The sequence below is a fragment of the Nuphar pumila genome, chromosome 13, assembly GCF_984573655.1.
Source record: "Nuphar pumila chromosome 13, dmNupPumi1.hap1.1, whole genome shotgun sequence".
NCBI lineage: Eukaryota > Viridiplantae > Streptophyta > Magnoliopsida > Nymphaeales > Nymphaeaceae > Nuphar > Nuphar pumila.
Window position 1 is genome coordinate 75,043,351 of NC_143261.1, and position 24,173 is coordinate 75,067,523.

The following is a 24,173-nucleotide window of genomic DNA, read 5'->3' on the forward strand; positions in this document are numbered from 1 at the left end:
ATATATGTACGAGTAAATTCATTTTTGAATGATTGGAATATATATATATATATATATATATATATATATATATATATATATATATATATATATATATATATATATATATATATATATATATATATATATATATATATATATATATATATATATATATATAAGTTCAATTTTGTATAAATGAAATGAATGCATATATGTTTGTGATCTTCTTATAAAATATATTTGCATCTCTCTGCATAATTAGATATGTGATATTCTTATAAAATACACATTTTATTGCGTTATTTATAAAATTATGATTAAAGCAAGTCCGCATAATTTATATTTGCATGCTTTGTGACAACTGCAAAAAATAAGGTGTGAATATATTTAAGTAAAAGTTACATAAAAGAGAAAGAAAAAAGGTTCACATAGGAGCAACTTTAATATAAAATACACAATTTTACTAAAGTATTTGCGAAGTTACAAACATAAGGAGGTTCACATAACTTTTTTTGCATGTTTCGTGAAGACCACAAAAAAGTAAGTGTGAACATAAATTTAAGTGATGGTTAAAGAAAGAAAAAAAAGATTCACATAGTTTTTCATGACTTTATTATAAAATATATGGTGTTACTAATGTATTTGTGATTTTACTATTAATATAATTTTTTTATGCTTCTTAAAGACTGCAAAAAATGTACCAATATACATTAAGTGAGGTTTTGCCTTAGCCGGCAAGAACTCAGTAATGATCACTTGTGCGAAGGGTAAAAGGGTTCTAAACAGTTGCTTATTTACTGTTTTGGACAGCCCACATATTTCAGAAATTTTAGGGCATTTGGGGAAATGCATACAGTAGGATCATTTTTTGTTTTTTTATTTTGTTTTCTTTTGGAGTCATAATTTGACATCAAGGTCTTAACAAAAACTCCTTGCCTTTATAGTGCAAATTGATAATGGAGTTGATCCATAATTGGGAGCAAGACCAAATGGGTGGGCATGAATTCCTCCAGCATCAAGTTAAACATTTAAAGGAATCAAAACATTGTCCAATAGAAAAGATAACAGCAGCAGCAGTGATGCTCCTTGCCCTTATAGTGCAAATTGATAATGGAGTGGATCCATAATTGGGAGCAAGAACAAATGGGTGGGCATGAATTCCTCCAGCATCAAGTTAAACATTTGAAGGAATTAAAACATTGTGTCCAATAGAAAAGATAACGGCAGCAGCAGTAATGGAATGTTACAAGGCAGCCTAGGACTAGTCTGTTGCCCTATCTGAGGGCTTCTCCTCTGCCTGCACTGGTTCTTGCTCAGCAGTTAGTGACTGTTCCATTGATTGCTCAGAAGTTTGTGATGCAGTGCGCTTCAAGGATGCCGATTTTGTGAGGTGGCTGTAGCTTCCCTTCTCCTTGAACAACTGAGAAAAATGGTGCTTGCAGTACAGGAAGCCATCCAGAGCTGCATATGACGACACTGTGATAGCACAACCACCATGGGAACACTTGAAGCAGTGCTTATGATAAGACTGTCCCTCCACCGTCACCTGTTTACATAATTTGGAATTAGAGAAAACGAACACTGTTCGCACGCACGTGGAAACACACACTATTCACAACCACATGTAAAAAGATGGTAACTGATCAAATGGTAAAAGACACTTCCATGAGTCATAAACACCTATGCAACTTGGTACTGCACCAAACTGTCTGGAGCTCAGTTTGGTTAACATCCAGCATAATTCGGAGTCTAAGGGCCAGGAGGAACTAACCAACCTCTATTAGAAAATACATGCATTCATGAAAAGGCTAGTAACTACTCTTCTATTCGTAAGTTCCTTGTTAAAACTGAAAAGAAACGAGTAAGAAAAAAGTGATTCTGAGGGCTTCATTAAAAAGCAAAAACAGACAATATAGATGAAACATGGGATTTGTCAAATTCATGAAAAAATTCATTGTAGAATATGACAATAGCGTGCCATGACATTTCAGGATTTTACTACTGATATAAAAAAGGAATAACATTGAGTTCCCTGCACAAGTGCAAACTGCAAAGCATACTGCAGTTTTATGCAAAAATGATGTTATACCTATATGGCACTAATCATTTGTGCGCATAGTGCTTGCCTGACACATTTAGCCTATTTAAGTGGCATGAAGAGCATCAAAGGTGCCAGTCTAGAAGAGAAGCCTAAGCCTAATAATAGCTTTTACAGAGAGAAATGGCATCAGGTGAGCAAGAGTTAGGTAACTCTCCCTGTGATGTAGAATTCTATGCCATTCGAGGCACTACCTCGGCCAAGAGCGAGTTTCTTTGATTTTCGCAGTTATTGAATGCAGCTGCCATGCAAAGTGGGTGTCATTTTTGCAGGAATACACCTTCCTACTTAAGCATAAGTCTGGATTATGGAACACATGGAGTCGCAGAACAAACTGCTTTTATAGTTTTGCTAGGCATGGTGCTTAATTCTTGTTAACAAGGACACATGATCTTCTCCCTATTTTGTCTTGGGGAAATTTGGATGCAAGAGTTTCTCAATATTATTGCAGGTATTTGAAGAATCTCATGACAGTATTCTAGTATTTAATGAAACTTCATGATTTTAGCAACATATTCTCAGACTACCTAAAATATATGTATGTTAGTAGTCTAGTATTTAATGAAAGCTTCACGATTTTAGCAACATACCCCCAGACTATGTACATGGGTGCTTCTGAAGGGTGCTGTACCCATCTCACACTAGTACTTCATGGGTATGGGTCAGACCAGTTTCGTATATGACCTGATCCAAATCGAACCCATTACCAGTTCATCCATTCTTGTATGCTGTTTGATATATACATACATACTTTTATCAAAAAAGTTATATATATAGAGAGAGAGAGAGAGAAACCTGTAACAGTGGACGAACATTTCGTCCACTGTTAGTTAGACGTGTGCCCGCCACTGATCACATGCATGATCAGCGGTGGGCATGCTTTTAAGTGAAAAACAACTTTTAGCGGCGGTCCATGACCGCTGCTAAAAGGCGTTTTTCTGCCCAGACAATCAGCGATGGTCAAGGACCACCACTAATTCATACAAATCCACGTAGGGTGCACATTCGACACGTGTCTGATGATATATGCATAGACTGTTACAGGTTTTCTTGTGTATATATATATATATAGAGAGAGAGAGAGAGAGATGCATAGCTACTCACTCGTTAGGTGCTCAAACGGAGGTCACTCATGCTGAGCATCCATCACGAGGCGTGATGGGCACTCAGCATCATTTTGTGCAAAAAAAACTTTTACTGGCGCTGTTTTAGCACCAGTAAAAGTCTAAAAGTGTCCGCTAAGACTATAAATAGCGCTAAAATAGCACCAGTAAAAGTTTTTTTTGCGCAAAATGACGCTGAGCGTCCATCACGCTGCACGATGGATGCCCAGCGTGAGTGACCGCCATTTGAGCACCTAACGAGTGAGCAGCTACCAATGTTTGTATATATATATATATGGGTGCTTCTATGTTGAAACTCTAAGCTCCAAATGCAAAATCTAACCTTTGGATCATGTATATTTACTATTTTCATGCAATAAATTGACTAAAATATGATGCTTTATACCATTTCTAGACCACCCTTATTTTCATGAATTGTGAGCCATTGATTTTCACAGTCTCAAAAATATGATCTTATGATGTATTAAACATCCTAAAACCTTCTAACATAATAAATAAACCACAATAAACAAATCTGTATGGTTAGATCCTATTTCACACGTACACTCCATTTTGCCTTCCGTACAGGTGTCGACACACGTCAACACCTGGGCACGCCATTTTACCCTTTGTACATACAAGTTTGTATTCAATTGATAATTTATAATTATATTTTCAGTTTATAACTTTATATTTGCAGTATATAATATATTTTAGATATAGCATATATATTTAGATTATATTCAGTTTATTTTGAATTTATTTTGTATTTATGTGATACATATATATATATATATAGCAGTATCCCCGTATCACATTTTTTGGAATTGTTGTGTCGTACCATCCATACCCGTACCCAAGGCGATATAGGTTATATATATCATTTGGTGGCTAGATCCATACAAACAAGAGTGTGTACCACCATATGGTATCATGGTACTGAACGACCTTATATTTTTCCTATATATATACAACAACTACTACTACGCCTTCATCCCAAAACAATTGGGGTCGGCGATATGAACCAACAAAGAAAATCATTCTGGGTCTTCCACATGAACCCTTCTCCAATCATTTCTATCCAATGCCATGTCCTCGGTGAGGTTCAAAACATTCATATCCTTTCCTATCATCTCCATCCAAGTCTTCCTAGGCCTACCCCGACCTCTTTTAACTAATATATTTTCCCATTTCTCCATCCTTCTAACTTGAGCATCATTAGGCCTTCGCCGAATATGTCCAAACCACCGTAAACGATTCTCTCTCATCTTATTTTCAATGGGTGCAACGCCTACCTTCTTACGTATCTCCTCGTTCCAAATCTTATCTTTTATTGTATTTTCCACACATCCATCTAAGCATACGGATCTCAGCTACACTCATTTTTTGAATATGATGTCTCTTGGCAGCCCAACATTCCGTACCATATAGTAAAGCGGGCCTAATAGTCGTCCTATAAAACTTTTCCTTCAACCGCAATGGCATTCTACGATCGCACAACACTCCAGTTGCACTTTTCCATTTCATCCACCCAACCTTTATCCTATGATTTACATCTCCATACTTTTGAATGATAGATCCCAAATATTTGAAACAATCATCCACCGGTACTTCTTGCTCACCAAGCTTCACTACACTCCCATCACTACTCCGTTGCTTACTAAACCGACATTTCATATATTATGTCTTACTCTTACTCAACTTAAAACCTCTTGCTTCCAATGTATGTCTCCATAATTCTAACTTAGCATTAACCCCACCTCTAGACTCATCAATCAAAACAATATCATCAGCAAACAACATACACCACGGCACATTTTCTTGAATTGATCTCGTAAGCTCATCCATCACTATAGCAAATAGGAAATGACTTAATGCAGATCCTTGATGTAACCCAACCGTTATAGGAAAATTGGTTGTCACCCCTCCACAAGTGCGGACATTGGTTACTACTCCTTCGTACATATCTTTAATTATACTAATGTACTTGAGAGAAATACCTTTCTTCATCATTGTCCACCAGAGAACATCCTTAGGTACTCTATCGTATGCCTTCTCCAAATCAATAAAAACCATATGCAAATCTTTGTTTCTCTCTCTATATCTCTCAATAAGTTGTCTAAGAAGATGTATAGCTTCCATAGTTGATCTTCCAGACATAAAACCAAATTGATTCTCCGATATCATGACAACCTTCCTCAACCTATACTCAATCACCCTCTCCCAAAGTTTCATAGTATGACTCATGAGTTTTATACCACGATAGTTTGTGCAATCTTCCTATATATATGTATATATATAATTTATATGATTCCATTCATGTCCTACATAACGACACAAGCTCCCGTACCTACATGACAGCTCCCAGACATCAGAAAGGAAATGAGTTGTTTTCAAAAATTATTCCCTCTCAAAAAATACAGAGATTCTCTATGAAACCAAATTCACTTTCGAGGAAAGTCCACTGTAAGATATCCCTCAAATGATGGTTGAATATGTAGGTCACACTGTATAAAAGCTTAACAAGGACATTTTAAAGGACAACTATTAGAGATAATAAGAAATCACTCTTCTTAATAAATAATAAACAACACACACATATGATGCAGAGAAGATCCAGTAATTGGACCAACTACCCTCTCAAGGTGCTTGGGCACCCAAAACACAACACGGATCCGCCACCAGTCCTTGCCACGCATTTTGCATTAACGACATCTTTAATAAAAATTGCTAAACATACCAGCAATTTGTCATTTTGCTTCGTGAAAATTGCCTGACAGTTCACTGTCTTTCAGAAGAAAATTGCTATCATGTATAGCATGGTAGCACCATAGAAAATTGCTTTTGTGTGTAGAAAATTTTCAAAATCACTGGTATGTTTAGCCATTTTTGCAAAAGACGCTGGTAACATAAAATGTGGGGCACATGAAGGCAGGGGGGGACGGATATTGTCTTGGGTGAACAAGTACCTTACAAAGGTACTTGGTCTGATTACTAGACCCCCTCTCCATATAATGACAACGACGATTGTCTACTTTGATTTTGCATATTCATGAAATAAACAGCTCGAATAGAAATTTCACAATTATGTACATGTTAATGAGCTTGTGACAGACATTTAACTGCACTGTTCTTGTTTGCTACAGAAGCTGTGCGGAGAATAGGGGAGCTAACACCAATTCTATATCCAGTTGTTAGAAACTTAGAACTATTGTATACATTCAGCGGATACTGAAATTCTAAAGCTGACATGGGACTCAGGTAGAAATTTTACTGGACAAGGCCCAAACTACAAACAGATAAACTGAGAGCAGCTAGGTTTCATTCTGGTAAGTCTTCATGTATATTTAAGGAAACTTAATGAAACTAGAAATCCTAATGCACAAACGGTCAGAGGCAGAAGAGATACTAGTCCCCACTGAAATGAAGACTATAATTTCTACAGAAAACTGAAAATAGAATGTGCTCTAGATGTAAAAGATAACAATAAAACCAAAAATTCAAAATAGAGCACATTCAGAAACCAACCTTCTCCAGGGGATACACTGTCTTGTTACATGCAGAACATTTGTCTTGTGTACCAGAGAACATATTGGATATTCTGCTGGGAGTCCTAGACTGCAATTCCAATATCCAAAGTGAAAGTGTCAAACAAAAGAGGGCGGACCCATAAAATTGAACGCCTGCTTCTAAAACTTTGCTTCAAACTAGAAAGCACTAATGGATGAAAAACAACAGTTCTGATATGAATTACCAGTTCTTGCTTTTCTGCAGGCTTTGGAGCTGAAAAATAGCAGCACAAATGAAATCGTTCCGACATGTGGAGAAAAAGCATAGAGGTGAGAAATGCAAATGGAAAAACATTGGCTACATTCTAGAGTACCGTACTCTCAAGCTAAAACTCATAGATGAGAGTTTTATTTCATCGAATAGACCAAACATGCATTCAGCATGACCCGTTTACACGGGAAGGCACTTTAGATTGGGTAGTTTTGATGTAAAAACATGATTTTCTCAATCGTGAAATTTTTATACATTGTGAACCGTTGAAAGCCTTTAGAAAATCTGCTAATATGAACTGATCAGATGATCTAATGTATTTTTTTGACTAAAAAACCATATAGATCATATCCCTAGAGCTTGATCCACAAAAAAAAATGTGATGGAACAGGCATTTTCTACTAGAAGGTACGGTATACTCGAGGAAAGCCTATATATATCGCTTGACACTTGCATCACCAGATTTCGACATTGGAGCAGGTTTTTCAGGTGATTGAAAAATCAACATACCTAAATGAATCAAATTTCCCCAATTTAAAAATTGTGTTTTTAATAGAAGAAACATGATCCAAGGGATGTTTCCCACTAAATCCAGCATGCTGAACACATTTGTGACATCAGATTGGGTCAAAACAACTTGCAACATCACATTCCAAGTAGATCTGTACCACACACACACACACATATCTGTGTATGTATACATATATATTTATCTTACGCAAATGGAAGCTCTTGTTGAAACTGCCTGTCTCCTTGAAAAGCTGTTCAAAATGAGGCTTGCAGTAAAGGACACCTTCCAATGAAGAGTAGTTGCTCATCTAAACACAAACAGAAATATGAATCCAAAGTTAAATCGTGATGTCGGTAAGCACAAAACCAGATTAGGAATTTGATAATTTCAGACTTCAAGAAAAAGAGTAAGGATAAATGAGGGCAAAACAACATTAAGGATGACACTGGGTTCTGTTTTGAATACTTTAGTGAAAAGGTATAGAGAAACACAAAATAAACTAGTCTTCCAATGTCTAATGATCAAAAGTTTAACCAAAGGAACTTGTTACCAGGAGCAGAACTAAACACAAAAAAGAGGTATTACTATTACCCACTAGGTGAGATAGTTTCACCTTAACACATGGTAGATTAACATCTCTCTTCATAGTGATGGGCACTTTCTCATACAACCAGGCCAGAGATGTAAAGGGTTTGGGTTTGGTCGGATATGGCCAATACCATATCCGTCCAATCGGATATTGGCCAATTGGAGTCGGAGTTGGATTCGAATTCAGATGGAGAAGAGCCCATACCATATCCAAACTTTTACATGTAATCGCATACTGATATCCGTCAAATCTGAATACATGGCTTACCAAATCCGCTTAAACGTAGTCAAATTTGGTCTATCGGATAAAATCTGATTTCTTGATATCCCTAAACAGGTCATTCAAACGCTTAGCCATTAAGGGAAAACCTTATTTTCACAGAACATCTCCCCTGGCTGCATTATGTCATGTGCTTGTGATTACCATTACAAATATAACAAGCTATAAATCTATCTGGAAAAGAAAACAGGCAACCATTGTAAAACCATATATGCGCCTCTTACTGAATAAAAAGGATAATTATAGACCATAGTTAGCCAAACTCCTTTTAAAAATGCACCTTTCCAATAAACCTTTTAAAAACCAAGCAAGATATGTATCTCTGCCGGTCTCATGGGCAATGTAGACCGGATCCATTTCCCAAGAACAGTGATTCCATGGTGACTTCTGTTGGTTACGTGGAGACCAACCATCCAGAAATTACAAAAACATTGAAAGCTGTATACAACAATCCAAAAATTCACGCCACAAAAGAAAGAAGAAAGACAAAAACAAAAAAGGATGAAAGACAAAGGAAAAAAAAAAGAGGCATATACCACCAAGGTGCCTTTGCAATGGCTGCATTTGAAGCAAGATTTGTGATACGGAACCCCGTCGGCCGACAGGAGGTCGACGACGTAAACCGTCTTGTTGCAGGCCTTGCATTTGTCCAGAGTCCCGGTGAAAGACATGGAGGGCGACTACCCAACAAAAGGGGGGAGTGAGAGAGTGAATTGGGAGGTCCGGATAGAAATGGAGGCCGAGCAGGAGTCCGCAAAGAAGTCCTCTCTCCCGAGGTCAGACGCGAAAACCTAAATTGTAAGATTTCACAGCCTCCCACCCTCTGGAACGAGAGGTGCAAAGAGCCAAGAACCACCCCTAATTGCGGGGCTCAACTCCGTGAAACTCTCGAAAAGGGTCCGGAAAATAGCAACGCACCGCGTCCAAAGGCCACGGGGTATCCACCAATCCCTCCATACCCACCACGATTCCAGGTGGGTTATGATCGATCCAAGCCCTAGGAGAGAGCCCCATCGATCGAACGAGCGAGATGGGGGAGAAGGGAGAGATGAGATCATGAGGGTACGTACGAGAGGGAGTCGGGAGCGCGACGAATGGAGAGAAAGAGAGAGAGTTCAACGCGAGGGAGCGAGTCTCGCGATGGCGGTTGCGGTTTTTCCGCGGGACACTGAGAACATGGCGTCCGCCGGGACAGCAAGCAGGGGGATCAGACCAGGTGATACTTCAGAAAAGCAATTTGTTTTTTGAAATCACCGCCGTCCCTTGATCTGACATCATCACTTTGGTAGGCTCCAACTCTTTGTACAATGAACGGTAGTGATGAAGGCTATGGACGGTGACGATTTCGAAACACAAAAAAATTCAGGTTTAAAATCCACGGGACGAAGGAATAAAACAGACTGTACTGCATCCAACGTTTGTATCGATTGTAAGCTAAAGCTGTGTTTCAAAGTTCAACGGTTGTTTTTGGTTGCGCGGAAAGCGTGGATACACATGTATATTGGATAGCAAAGCAGGTTATATGTTTCCCCCGAACAGGGCAGTTAGCTACATCTAATATCGGGGTCCCAAAGAGCACCACTTATGTAAGCATCTGCGTCTCGTATCCCCATGTTTGTCAGCATTAATTAGCGTTGGAGTTTGATGCGATTGCAAAGACTTAAGTACCCTCTCCTCCATTGGTGCAAAAAAAAAATGACGGTTCTTGAAAAGGAGTGGTTGTAAAGACTTAAGTGCCCCGAAGATGATTATTTAAGACCCAGTCTCTGCACTGCAGGATTATCCGAGAAAGAAATCTCCCCTGGAGGAGGCCATGAACATCAACTCTCTTACTCTCTCTCTCTCTTTTCTATTTCTGCTTCTGTGCACATCCATTAGAAGATCATACATTGCTCCATCAAGCACCGACTGACCTGCACAGGAAGAGGGTCTGGGGGCTCCTCTCAGCGTGGGTAGCATCACCAGTGTGGGTAGCATCATTCAACTTGAAGAGTTATGGAGTCTGATTCAGAGCTTTTACCCTTACAGAAGGGGGGTCTGAGGGCTCCTCCCAGCGTGTTCATGGCCTTTTGCCCTTACAGGAGGGGGGATTTACATTTCGTAGAACACCCGTTACCGGAACGATGGCTCCGCTGAGACCTTCTCGCTAGGGAGAGGAAGACGACGTGGTGGAGCTTCTGCTGGCCATCCTCAGCGCGACTGCACCGACTGGGTTGCTGTCAAGAAGGAGGGCGAGAACGGTGACTCTTAGCTTGGGCAATCTTTCTTTTGATGATTGTGGTTGTAATGTATCGTTGAAGTTAAAATGGGGAATGAAATGACAATAAAATTTGCTGAAAATTTACAAAAATAAACTAGACTCAATAACGAAGACCCCGCTTTTTACGGATTTGGAACATGACCTCTGGTTAGGGAGATATGGCCCTGACAAGTTGGTCCTAATTCGAGTAGCGATTTACAACGATTTGCTTACTGAATAACATTACAAATCGCTATAGCGATTTGCGGAAACACTACAAATCGCTATAGCGATTTGCGAAAGAATCTACAAATCGCTATAGCGATTCACGGAAGACACTACAAATCGCTATAGCGATTTGCGAAAGAATCTACAAATCGCTATAGCGATTCACGGAAGACACTACAAATCGCTATAGCGATTTGCGATTTGTAGTGTCTTCCGTAAATCGCTATAGCGATTTATAGTGTCTTCTGCAAATCACTATAGCGTTTCGTTGGAGACCCAAAAATACTACAAATTGTTGTAGGAAAGCCCGATAATACTACAAATCATTGTTGGAGATCCGCGCCGGGGGGGAGCCCCCGGACCCCCCTCCTGTAAGGGCAAAAACTCTAAATCAGACACATAAGTAAAGAGAGAAGGGAGAGAGAGTGAGAGGGTTGGTGTTCATGGCTTTCTCCAGGAGGAACCCTTTACCTCCCTTGATTTCTTCTCTAGAGAAAGAGAGGGTTTTACAGTGTTTTACGGAGAAGGAAGAAGAAGAAGATGACGATGGAGCAATGTAGGATCGTCTGTTGGATGTGCACAGAAGTAGAGAGAGAAGGGAGAGAGAGTGAGAGGGTTGATGTTCATGGCCTTCTGCAGGAAGAACTCTTTGTTTCCCTTGATTTCTTCTCTAGAGAGAGAGAGGGTTTTACAGTGTTTTACGGAGAAAGAAGAAGACATGTTTGTCCTTTTTTTGAACAGAAAAAGAAGAAGACTTTGAAGAGTCAATATCATCCTCGACTTTCTGGATGGAGGACATGTTTGTCCTTTTTTTGAACTGTTTGTTTTTTCTTTTTTGAATGAAGGGCATTTTTGTCATTTTCTCAAATCATTACTTTATGAGAAGAATAGCAAGAAAGGGTACTTAAGTCTTTGCAACAACACCAGAGTCTGATGCAAAGTTATGTCAACATACACGGGAATACGAGCCCCATGTGCTTGTATACGTGGTGCTCATTCAAAGCCCCGAACACAGACGTGGGATTCAGTGAATCATCGGGGGCGAACATACACAACCCTCTCATTGGATAGCATAACTTCCTTTTAGATTGTATGACTAGATTAGCTCAACCATACGAGTGTTTAACATGTTTATTATGAATTGTAATGTTAAAGATATAGATTTAGGATTGGATCTAAAAACTAAAAAAATATTTAAAATTCAAGTAATTTAAAAAAATTAAGAATTGATATTTTTTGATATATAAATGTTTTAATGGGTGTCATTGGATCTAATTATAAAAGTTTATAAAAAATATGGATTTTAGTCCCAAATATGGATCTCAAACTAGATCCAAGTATAAAAAAAGTTTAAATTTTGGGTAATTTGAGAAAAAATCATAATTTTTATATGTAAATACAAAAATCATAAATAAACCATAATTAAATTATAAGACCCTAAAATACAAGAAAATAAATCATAAATAAACCAAAAAACCTCTAAACTATAAGAACAATAAACTATAAATAAGTCATAAACTTAAAGAAATTATAAATAAATAATAATAATAGATATAAAAAATCTCAATAAAAAATAGCCCTAATCAAATACAAGAAAATCCTTAATCAAATTAACTATAAAAAACCATAAGTAAACCAAAAAAGCCTAAATTCAAACCCTAATCAAAGAAATTCAAAGAAAAATATCCATTATCAAATACAAGAAAATCCATAAACAAATTAACTATAAGAATTTCTAATTAAAAAATATATGATTCAAGCTCTAATCAAAGAAAATATTTGATTCAGGGTCCTAAGGCCATGTTAATTCGAATAGCATAATAAAAACAATCAATAATGTAGTAGTAAACAGGAAAATACACAATGGTATCACTACAAGAAAAATGCTAATTAGCGACGGATATTTGCGACGGAAAAAATCTGTCGCAAAGTAGCGACGGATTAGCGAAAGAAAACTATTTGTCGCTAACATTTGAAATATTTGCAAACGTAGCGACGGAAATATTTCCCTCGCTAAATCCGTCGCTACTTAGCGATGAATTAGCGACAAAAATTTTCTGTCGCCAAAACACTACAAAAAATACTAATTAGCGACGGATTTAGCGAGGGAATTTTTCCGTCGCTAATCCGTCGCTATTTAGCGATGGATTAGCGACGGAAAAATTCCCTCGCTAAATCCGTCGCTAATTTTCAATTTAAACCATCCCGCCTGAGGCGCGAAATTTTCCCTCCCTCCTTCCCCCCCGTTTGATTTAAATCGCCCTTCCTCTGACGATGCGCAACAACCCTCCGAGCGTCCTCCTCCTCCCGCTACCTCTCCCTCGCGCCGTCCTCCTCCTCCTCCCGGCGGTGCCCCTCGCCGGTCTCCACTGCCCGTCCTACCTCTCCCTCGCCTGAGGCCCTCCGAGCGTGACTGGCGTCGGCCCCCGAACCGTCCTCCTCCTCCCGCTACCTCTCCTCTGCGCGCCATCCTCCTCCTCCCGGCGGTGCCCCCTCGTCGGTCTCCATCGCCCGTCCTGCCTCTCCCTCACCTGAGGCCTTCCGATCGTGATTGGCGTTGGCCCCCGGACCGTCCTCCTCCTCCCGCTACCTCTCCCCCGCGTCGTTCTCTTCCTCCCGGCGGTGCCCCTCGTCGGTCTCCTCCTCCTCACGCTACCTCTCCCCCGTGCCATCCTCCTCCTCCCGGCGGTGTCCCTCGCCGGTCTCCTCCTCCTCACGCTACCTCTCCCCTGTGCCATCCTCCTCCTCCCGGCGGTGTCCCTCGCCGGTCTCCACCGCCCGTCCTGCCGCTTCCTCGCCTGAGGTCGTCCGCCGTGATTGGCTCGCTGCGGAAGAGCATCTCGACGCCGGAACCCGCCTGTGCAAAAAAAATTGTTTCCTGCCGGAGAACACGCCGGCAGAGAGCAATTTTTTTTTTAATTTTTTTTAAAAATTTAACGACGGATTAGCGACGGAAATTATCCATCGCTAATTTAAAATAGCGAAGGACTCGCGATGGATCATGACCGTCGCTAATCCGTCGCAAATTAGCGACGACAGTAGCGACGGATAAGTTCTGTCACTACTTAGCGTCGAAAAAATCGCGATGAAAGTTATTCATCGCTAATCCGACGCTAATCCGTCGCTAAACCGTTTAGCGACGAATTAGCGTCGGATTAGCGACGGATTTAGGTTGTCGCTAATCCACCGGTTTCTTGTAGTGTATGTCCATCAATTACAAAAAAATACAAATGAAAACATCACAATGGTTGGCAATCTTTTAGATGATTGGATTGAGCAATCCACATGCGCACAAGCAAATGGTGATGTTATTATACATCCATAATAGAGATAAGGCAATGCGAGCATATATGTATATCACATTCTGGTAGTATGAAATTTACAACTTTATAGTTTTTAAAATATCAACAACAATAAGAATAACTTACATGTACAAAAGAAGGTTGACAACAAAGCATATCTTACAAGAAATGATACAACCACAAAAGGCCCATCAACATCTCATAAGGATACGCCGAAACATTCCATGAAAAATCTCACAAAAGGAGGTTAACAACAATCCAATGAAACAATGCATAATAACTTCAAAAAGTAAGGAGAAAGTGCAAAATAACACTGACTAGAAGGGAACAATGGTAAGAGAAACATGTTTGAATAGTTGATGATAATGACTTGGGAGAAACCCATTGCAATAAAGCGGCAAAAGGCATAAGGACACAAAACCGGTAAAGCGTGCCTCCACAAAAACTAGTGTGTAGCTAACCAAAAGAGCAACTTTTTAAATTCTACTTTTATAAAAAAGGAGTTTCACCAAAAATATAGTTCTGCAGAAATTGAGTTTCTCTAAGGGCTGCAAGAGTTTCTCTCAAAATGAGTTCTGCTCAAAAGCTTACATTCATTGAAAAATTAAACATTGGAGAGTTCCGCTAAGTGGTGACTAAAAAAAAAGAGATTTGTTATTTCTACGTAAAGGCAAAGCTCATATCCACATAAAAGTAGAGCTTAACTTGTTTGTGACACCAAAAGCCACTGTATATATTTCAGTAGAAGGATGTCACCGTGATGATCCATAGTTTTGCTTTTTTATTCCCAAGATGAATCTTAGTTTCACTAGAAAGGAGTTTCATAAGAAAAGTTTAGGGGCGGAAGGATAAAATCGTTAGAAATACCCCCAACTTCAACGGAAATCAAGTTGGTGGTATTCGAGGAATATTGCAATATCTCGAGGCTATTCTATGAAATAATACTATTCTTACTGGTAGTATGGTTATTTTCTAAAAGCTTTTTTTTCACATTTTTCTTAAATATGGCTATATAGATGTGTTCTACATGCTTGAATTTATGTTAATCAACTCTTGGATCATCTGATTTTGACACACATATAGGTTTTTATAAGGTTTAAAATCATCGGTTTAAGATTTATCAAAATATCCATGGCTTAAAAAAACTTATTTTTTATCAAAAAAGCATGATCCAAGTATTGTTTCCTCAAATCGACCATGCCAAACACCTCTGTAGGGTCAGATTTATAAAAATCAACCTAAAAACATGCCCTTGTTGGTAGTAGGCTAGAAAAGTGGTGGGCAGGTACCACTTTTCCTATATATATATATATATATATATATATATATATATATATATATATATATATATATATATATATATATATATATGCCTGGCAGCTCAATAGGCCAAGCCAACCTAGCCCGCCATGCACTAGGTTTGGGTCAAGGTTTTAGGCCTAGGCCTGTTAGCTATCGGGCCAAAACCCAGCCCGTTATATAGTTGGCCACATTCGAGTCGGCCCACGGGTTACTGGGCTGGCCTGACGGGCATGAGCTATATATTAATTTTTAATAATAATAAAATACTTAATTGCATAGTAACTATTATTATTTACCTAATTAGTGGCATTAATTTTATGAAAACTAGAAAGATAATTAGTTGGGTACATAGGAACTTGTTATTTACCTAATTAGTTGCACTAATTAGTTGGGTTTGGACCGGTCCTGACCCGGTCCACTTCACATTGCCCATTGGGCTAATGGGTAGGGTCATGCTCTTCAAACCCGATCCCGTTAAGAACCGGGCCAAAGCCCAACCCATTAGTAAATGGGTTGGGCCATATCTGGGTCGGGCCACACTTAAAGCCTGGCGAGCCGAGCTCTAAATGGGTTTGGGCCAGCCTGATGCCCTCCCCTATGGTAAAGGGAAAGTACACATTGTCCAACCACTTTCAAAAATAGATTTCAAGTGTTTTTTGACAAATATTACCATATGAATGAGGGTTTCACCTGTGTGGTCAGTAGGGTGGTTGTGAGGGTGTTGAGATGAAGACATTGAATCAAACCCCAGTGGCGCATGGGTGTGTCCGTAGCTTTTAGAGGTGGGCCACATAAGGCAGGGTAGTCATGGGGCCGCACTCTGGGTTTTCCTCACTTCAAATAGGGGTTCCTCGTCATTTAAAAAAAGACAAATATTACCGTATCGATATGATCTCCATGGTAAAAAATCCTAAGTACTACTTCTAGCAAAATTTTTTGAACGTAGGATTTTATGATGTGCTAAGAGTCAACGGTGTGAAAATTTTGAAGTTTTCTAATTCACAAAAATCCAATCTATGCATCTAAAAAGTACACAATAGAAGTCAATACTTAGGTTTTTTATTATGTAAGATCACATTCATGTGGTCGGATTTGCCAAAAAAAAATATAATTTTTAAAAGTAGTTTGGACGGTTTTGGTTGGACGGTCCCTTTTCCGAATATATATATATATATATATATATATTACAAAATGAAAATAGTAAATAGTTTTTTGGAGAGTATTTTGTTTCTTTCTTAAATTCCGACCATACAGATGCAATCAACATGCTGGATTTCATGTGGATCTGTTCTTGAATTTTTCGATTCCTACACACTAATAGGTTTTTATAGAGTTTGAAAAATCAATGGCCTGAATCTTCGTAAATTTATGATGCTTAAAATATAAGTTTTTCACCAAAAAAATATGATCTAGGTGTTTATTCATTTGCAAATTTTCCTTGCTCAACACATCTATGAGGTTAGAATTGCCAAAAATGTGTGCATATATAGATAACTCCCATACCATTTATCTCTCCGACTATCCCAAACCCTTCTAAAAATGTGCTTGCATGTGTCCTTTTGCTTAGTCCAAACCTGTAGGTGTGTTTATCATTATTTATTCATTAAAAACCATGTTTTGGATAACATTCGTATGTTTGGATTGATTAAAATGCAGGTATTTTAAAAGGTGTTTCATAGAGAGATAAATGGTATAGAAGTTCTCTCTCCCATATATATATAGCGGTGGCAAAATCTGACACGACCCGCCAACCCGCTTCTTAGTCGGGTTCGGGTTTGGCTTAAACGAGTTCATGTCGTAAACGGGTCGACCCGCCTAACCCGTTTATTAAATGGGTCGGGTTTGTGTTAGGGGTATGCCAACCTACCCGGCTGACCCATTTAATAAACGGGTTAGGCGAGCGGGACCCAACCCGCCAAGCCGTTTACCCGATTCACCCACCAACCCATTTACTCAAACCCGACCCACCAACCTGTTTACCTGAACCCGACCCGCCAACCCGTTTACCCGACCCGTTTATTAAACGGGTTAACCGTGTCGTGTCGGGTTACCCGTTTAATAAATAGGTCGGGTTTGTGTTTGCCACAGCCGACCCGTTTAATAAGCGGATCGGGTTCGTGTTGAGGTAGCTGACCCGCCAACTCGACACGATTGCCACCCCTATATATATATATATATTTGGCTACTAATGAAGGAAAGGACTCTTTTCTTAAAAAATTTCTAGTTTTTTATAAATCTATGTTATGGATATGATCTACATGGTTTGTTTATTAGAAAACTTGTTATGAATTATAAAGGAGTCCAAAAATGAATGACCCACAAATGTGCCAACATTTCAAAACTCAAAAGATCACATTTTTACAACAGAAAAGCACGATCCAAGGTTTGATCATTAGCAAACAATCCATGTAGGATGCATTTATGTGGTCAGATTGAGTTGATGCAGTTTGAAACTATGATTTCTAATTCATAGTTTTGTACCGTCATTAATACCACATGGGTTAATATTGGGTTTTATTGAAAGCACATAATTATATGGAACTATTGAGCTGAAAATCACTGGGTTTTTATTTCTTTTGTAGATTAAATCCTATAAATGTGATTTATAAGTTTTGTTTTGTGGGAGATGAGTTTTGAATCATATGATTGCAACAGGTAATCAAGAATTGTAAGGGCTTCAAAAAATTTAGATAGGCAAACTGGGGTTAAGCAGACGCCCCCCCCTCCCCACCCCCCCACCCCCCAACTAGTTATACAACCATAACATTGGAATTTGAACCTGCAATGTGTGAAACACAAGGTGACATGCACTCATTGCTCCTACAAAACAAGCAGAGCCCCCATTGGTAAGGGCTTTAAAATTTAATGATCCACAATTTACTAAAATTTCATGACTTAAAAAGTCATTTTTTTATCAAAATAACACAATCCAAGGTTTGATCCTTAGCAAACAACCCATCTTGACCACATCTATTTGGACACATTGAGTTGATAAAGTTTGAACTTATGATTTCCACCTCTATAGTTTCATATAATTTTATGCTTTAAAATTTTTGAAATTCGTCCATTGTCCAAAACCGTAAATAAAAAACTTTGTAGGGCCTTTTTACCCTTCACACAAGCGAACCTCACAAAGTTCGTGCGATATATTTTTTTGCGGCATTTGTCCATCATCCAAGGAAAATCCTCACTTAAATGTATATTCGTACATTTTTATGCTATCATTAAGAAGCGCAAAAAATTATGTTATTTATGTGGTATTCTCTATTAATTGTAAAATTATAAATATCTTCAAAAAATCACATATTTTATACCAAAGTCATGGAAAACCTTGCGAACATCTTTTATCCTTTCTTTAACCATCACTTAAATATATGTGTGTACCTATTGTTTTGTGGTATTCATGAAGCACATAAATATAACTTATGTGAATCTTCTTATGATCGTAACTTCATAAATACCTTAGTAAAATCATATATTTTATACCAAAGTTGTTGGATACCATGTGAACCTCTTTTTTCCTTTTTATAACCCTTACTTAAATGTATGTTCTCACATTTTTTTTTTGTCTTCACGAAGTGTACAAATATAACTTATGTGAACCTCTTTTAATCATAACTTTATTGATTCAGCAACTATTTTATGCCACTCTTTTTTTACGATTCTTCAATGACACTTTATCATTGCATTCCAACGAGGTTACGACATCCTTCACATTGTCTTTTCTAGTTAGTTCAAAAGGTGAGTTTCATATTATGCATATTCTTTTATTTTTATTCTAAACTTTTTTTCTTTTCTGTAGAAATAGACATTATATAGGCTCATGTGTATTTGTGTGTGGTTGTTTTCTTATCTTGTGTTTTATTTAATATTTTTTACATGATTTATCGTTTAGGGTTTACTATGTTGTAAATGATTTATATGTATTTGTTTGTCCTTTAATTAATTTTTAGTGTTTATGTATTGATGTTATAGGGCTAGAATTGACTTTGTTGGTATAATGCATATTTGTTTTCTGTTTAGGTAGTTAATGATGGTCTCAATATTTGTTAAAGTATACTACCGCCTCACTGATAATAGTAACGGGTGATCTTTAGTGGACCCAAAAAACATTAGCTTTAAGGAATTTGTGGCTATGTTGTCTCATAAAACCAGATTTAATGAAGACAACCCCAAGTATACCTATTCTCTAAAGACAAGTGACGTAGAGATGTGGGTAAATATTTTTGAGGATGATGTAAAAGTGGTGTTATTTTCAAGGTTAATATTGAAAGTTATATTTGCACGCTTCATAAAAACCGTAAAAGAATAAGTACAAACATACATTTAAGTGAGAGTTATAGAAAGGAGAGAGAAGGTTTGCATGATATCCAATAACTTTGATATAAAATATGTGATTTTACTAAGGTATTTGCGAAGTTACAATCATAGATTCACATAACTTATATTTGCACTCATTATAAAGATTGCAAAAAATAGTTGTAAACATGCATTTAAGTGACGGTTAAAGAAAGAAGATAGTAGGTTCGCATGCTAAGATATTTATGATTTTACTATTAATAGAGAAGACCACATAAATAACATAAGTTTTTGTGCACTTCTTGAGGACTACAAAAAATATGTGCAAATATACATTTAGGTGAGGTTTTGCCTTGAACGACAAGCAGAATGATATATCGCACGAACTTTGTGAGGTTAGCTTTTGTGAAAGATAAGAAAAGTCCTGAAAAGTTTTTTATTTATGGCTTTGAATAGTGGACAAATCTCAAAAAATTTAAGTTATTTGGGAAAATGTGTCATATTTGTCGTACAATACGATTATTTATGCTTTTAACTAGGGATGCACACAGGCCGGACACTACCCGGGCTTGGCATGTACAAGCTTGGCTCGCCTAACCAATCCAATATACAAGCTTGACTCAAGTTCGGGCCGAGCCTGAAGTCTAGTGTTTAGGCTTGACTCGTGCTGAGTATCGAGCCGAGCTCTATGAGAGAGAGAGAGAGAGAACATTTGGGCCAGGGTAGGCAGTTTTGGCCTTGTCCCAAACCCTCTTTTTGTGGATTTCAAGGCCAGGGTAGAAAAAACAGTACGTGGTTCCACCGTTGCTTGCCCACTAGGGAGTACACTCAGCTTCAACCTTGGGGCAAGGGATGCCAACCTTGGGGCAAGGGATGCCATGGGTTTCAAATTTGTGACCTCTTGGGAGAACACGGATCCCATCATTTGAAATAGGATGGGTTCCATCCTACATTCAATCCTAGCCATCCAATCAACAGCTAGATGATTCTGCTGAATGGCTATAAGTCTCGAATAGTACGCCTATGAGGAAGTCTCGAACATCACAAACTCTTTCCAAAAACCAATAGCTGCCCTACTTCTATGACCAACAAGCGTGTTGCAAGTTCGAATCCCAATGACATTTGTTGTATAACTGGTAAGGGTCCGCCTAACCCCAGTTTTCCTTGAGGAGCATAAATTGTTCACCACATGATGCAGTTGGGACTTGAATAAAAGGAAAATATTTCCCCCGACAATGTTGAACTTGGATAATAATCCATATATGGTGGCCTATTGACTTAGGATCTGGATCTATGAAGAATCCAAAATGGCAGCCTGACCTGGATGGTTGAACCCACAAGTAGACCTCTCAGGCATCTTTGGATCATGGGTAAGTTCCAAGTTTAGTTAAGCCGAGAAAACATACATGGGCGAATAAATTCCGACAGCCTTCTTTCGTTTGTTGGGTTAAGAAAAATCCTGGTTTTGAGCTAGTAGAGAAGGGTTTGACCCGGACCCGACCCGTACATAGGGTCAAGGTTTGGTGACAAACAAGAAGGTCCAATTAGAATCCGGGTTCTACCCGAAGGGTTCGATTAATATATGGATCTGGGTATGGTTTGTGAAATTTCATACCAGACCCAGGCCCGACCCAAGTTCTGACTAAGATCTACAAATTTTCAATTTTAAAAAGATAAAAAAACATTATTTTACAAGATATGGTCCACATCTGGTTCATGGAATCCTTATATGGATCTGGGTATGGTTTGTAAAATTTCATACCAGACCCGGGCCCAACCCAAGTTCCGAATAAGATCCACAGATTTTCAATTTTAAAAAGATAAAAAAACATTATTTTACCAGATATGGTCTAGGTCTGGTTTCATGGAATCCTTATAGAACCCTGGTATGGTTTCTCTTACGGTGAGTCCAATTAGACCTGGTACCATAATCTCAAATCAGGTCTGGGTTTGGTTTCACCTGGATCCGAAACTGTTGACACCCCTACTTATATGTTATTTTTTGGAGCTTTGAAAGTAGAAGAGAGGAATTCCTAAATCCAAGTCATATTTTATAATATATTTAACGTATAATTTAATTGATATATGTATAACCATATTTTTATATATAATATACATAATATTTATATTAATATATTTCATATAATATATATAATTATATACAAAATATTATATATATATATATATATATATATATATATATATGACTCGGCCGAGTCAGCAAATGTTGAGAAATGAAAACATGAAACAACGCCTTATTTTCATCCATGTGAATGTAATGATATTTTGTTATTTTATCATTTTAGCATTAAAGTTAAGTAAGAACAACATTTTTCAGAAAAAGTAATTAAAATTTTTAAATTACACATACCTCAATTTAACAAAAAAGATTTCTTATCTAAAGGAAATGTATGGGAACCATGTTTTCATTAAAGTAGGATTCTCACTTGATGAGAAATGCGTGTCCTTTCACTAATTAATAGAATATCATTTTCACTTCATATTTCTCTCATTTTTTATTAAAAAATCTTAAAATCTGAAATCTAATTTCAAACCAGCTACAACCTACTCCACTAGCCTACGTTAACCCAGTTCAACCGAGCCCAACCTAGTCCACATTCTCTCAAACTAACTGTGCTTGGTTAGAAACTAACTTAGCTTGGTTAGTCTAACCAAGCACAGTTAGTCCAAGCCTCACCTACGTCCTTACCCCTCTAATCATAGAAGAACCCAAGCTTGAAACTGATGCACCTAACTAGCCTAGCCCATCTCAACAGCATGACTGACCTATCCTAGCTAGCCAACCTAACCTAACCAGCTTAGTGAACTTAGCTCCCTTTCTCTTAACCTACCCCTAACCCACCACGTCTCGCACTATCTCCTCTTGACTACCTAAGCAGCAGGGTAACACACTGTCACAAGAATAGACCATTTTGGCTATATATATCTATTATGACATGATAACATCGACACTTATCACGTATTAGTATCATTTTGAGTATTTTTAATAATTATAAAAGCTTAGTTTTATTAAAAATAAAAATATATGTCCTCATGTCCTATTTTTCAAGAATATTCGAATTTGTGCATCAAAACCCACATCCCGCGCATGTTGGGTGATGCCCACGTTCTCGTGGCCATAGTGACAAAAGATGAAAATGGCAAAATATCGGCAGTCAAAAACTTGCGAGAATTTGAACTTTTTTATAATCTTGCATTTTTTGGCAATAAAAAAAAGTAAAAATCTAAAATTAATTTTTATAAGAAAATATAAAGTAAAAATATTTAAAAGCAAGAACCTCACGTTTTTTCATGATGAACAGACACTAAAAACATAAATATCGTGTTTAAAATGTGATATTCATGTTTTTAACAATAAACTCATGAGAATTTGAAAATATCGTAAGAAACTACCACTTTTAACTTTCAAGTAATTTCTCGCAATATTTCATGATTTTTTCATAAATCTGGCAAGATTTGTTACTATTCTCGTAGTATAGGATCTACATTGTTTTTTATTTTAAACCATCTTTTGAATCGTGAGACTGAATCCTGTGCCCAAGCATTTTAAGAGCCTAAAGAATCGATGGCCCACAATATATCAAATTTTACTATTAAAACCACATTTTTACATTCATAAAAAAATAATTAATGGTGAAGCAAACAAAATCATGCTACCATGTGTTGAGTTAAAGTGAGTCAATAAAACTGACCAGCACACTGGGCTCCTGAAAGTTTGTTTGTTTGTTTTTCTCAAATTTGTGTTCTATATGATTAATTTTATAGGAATGAACTCTTGAATAGTCCAATTCTGACAGGTGAGTAGGTTTTTTTTTTTATAAAGTTTGAAAATCGGCAGTGTATAATTTTTATAAATATTCAAAATAAAAAGTTCATGTTTTTTCATAAAAATCATGATGCAAGTATCATTTTTAACAAATTAACCCTGCCAAACACATCTCATATATATATATATATATATATATATATATATATATATATATAGAGAGAGAGAGAGAGAGAGAGAGAGAGAGAGAGAAATGGGTGGGTGCCTGATGCTTTTTGTGACTACCACCAGTGGATAGGGGTTTCCTATTGTTTTTAAAAAAATTGACCTTATAGATGTGTTATGCATGATCTATTTGCTAGGAAATCACACTTGGATCATGTTTTTTGAGAAAAAGATGATTTTTAAGCATTATATTTTTTAAAATTGTACACCATTGATTTTTGAATCTTATAAAACCTAACTTGGTGCTGGAATTGGACGATCCAAAAGTCGATTCCTATAAAATTAAGCATGTAGATCACATCTGTATGGTCAGATTTTAGAAAAAATAGAAACAATCTTTCCAAAGCTTGATATATATATATATATATATATATATATATATATATATATATATATATATATATAGAGAGAGAGAGAGAGAGAGAGAGGTAGGTGAGAGGGATGCAAGC

At 37.5% G+C, this 24,173-nt stretch overlaps 1 protein-coding gene across 1 annotated transcript; it reads right to left on the reverse strand.

The window, feature by feature from the left end:
• Positions 1-976: 976 nt before the first annotated feature.
• LOC149818735 (LIM domain-containing protein WLIM2b-like) lies at positions 977-9,013 on the reverse strand. The gene is made up of 5 exons (XM_089985685.1): positions 8,879-9,013; positions 7,682-7,781; positions 6,938-6,966; positions 6,712-6,801; positions 977-1,528 (listed from the first exon to the last, which is right to left on the reverse strand). The coding sequence occupies exons 1-5, from the start codon at positions 9,011-9,013 to the stop codon at positions 1,244-1,246; spliced, it is 639 nt and encodes a 212-aa protein (XP_089841811.1). The 3' UTR covers positions 977-1,243.
• Between the last annotated feature and the right edge of the window lie 15,160 nt (positions 9,014-24,173).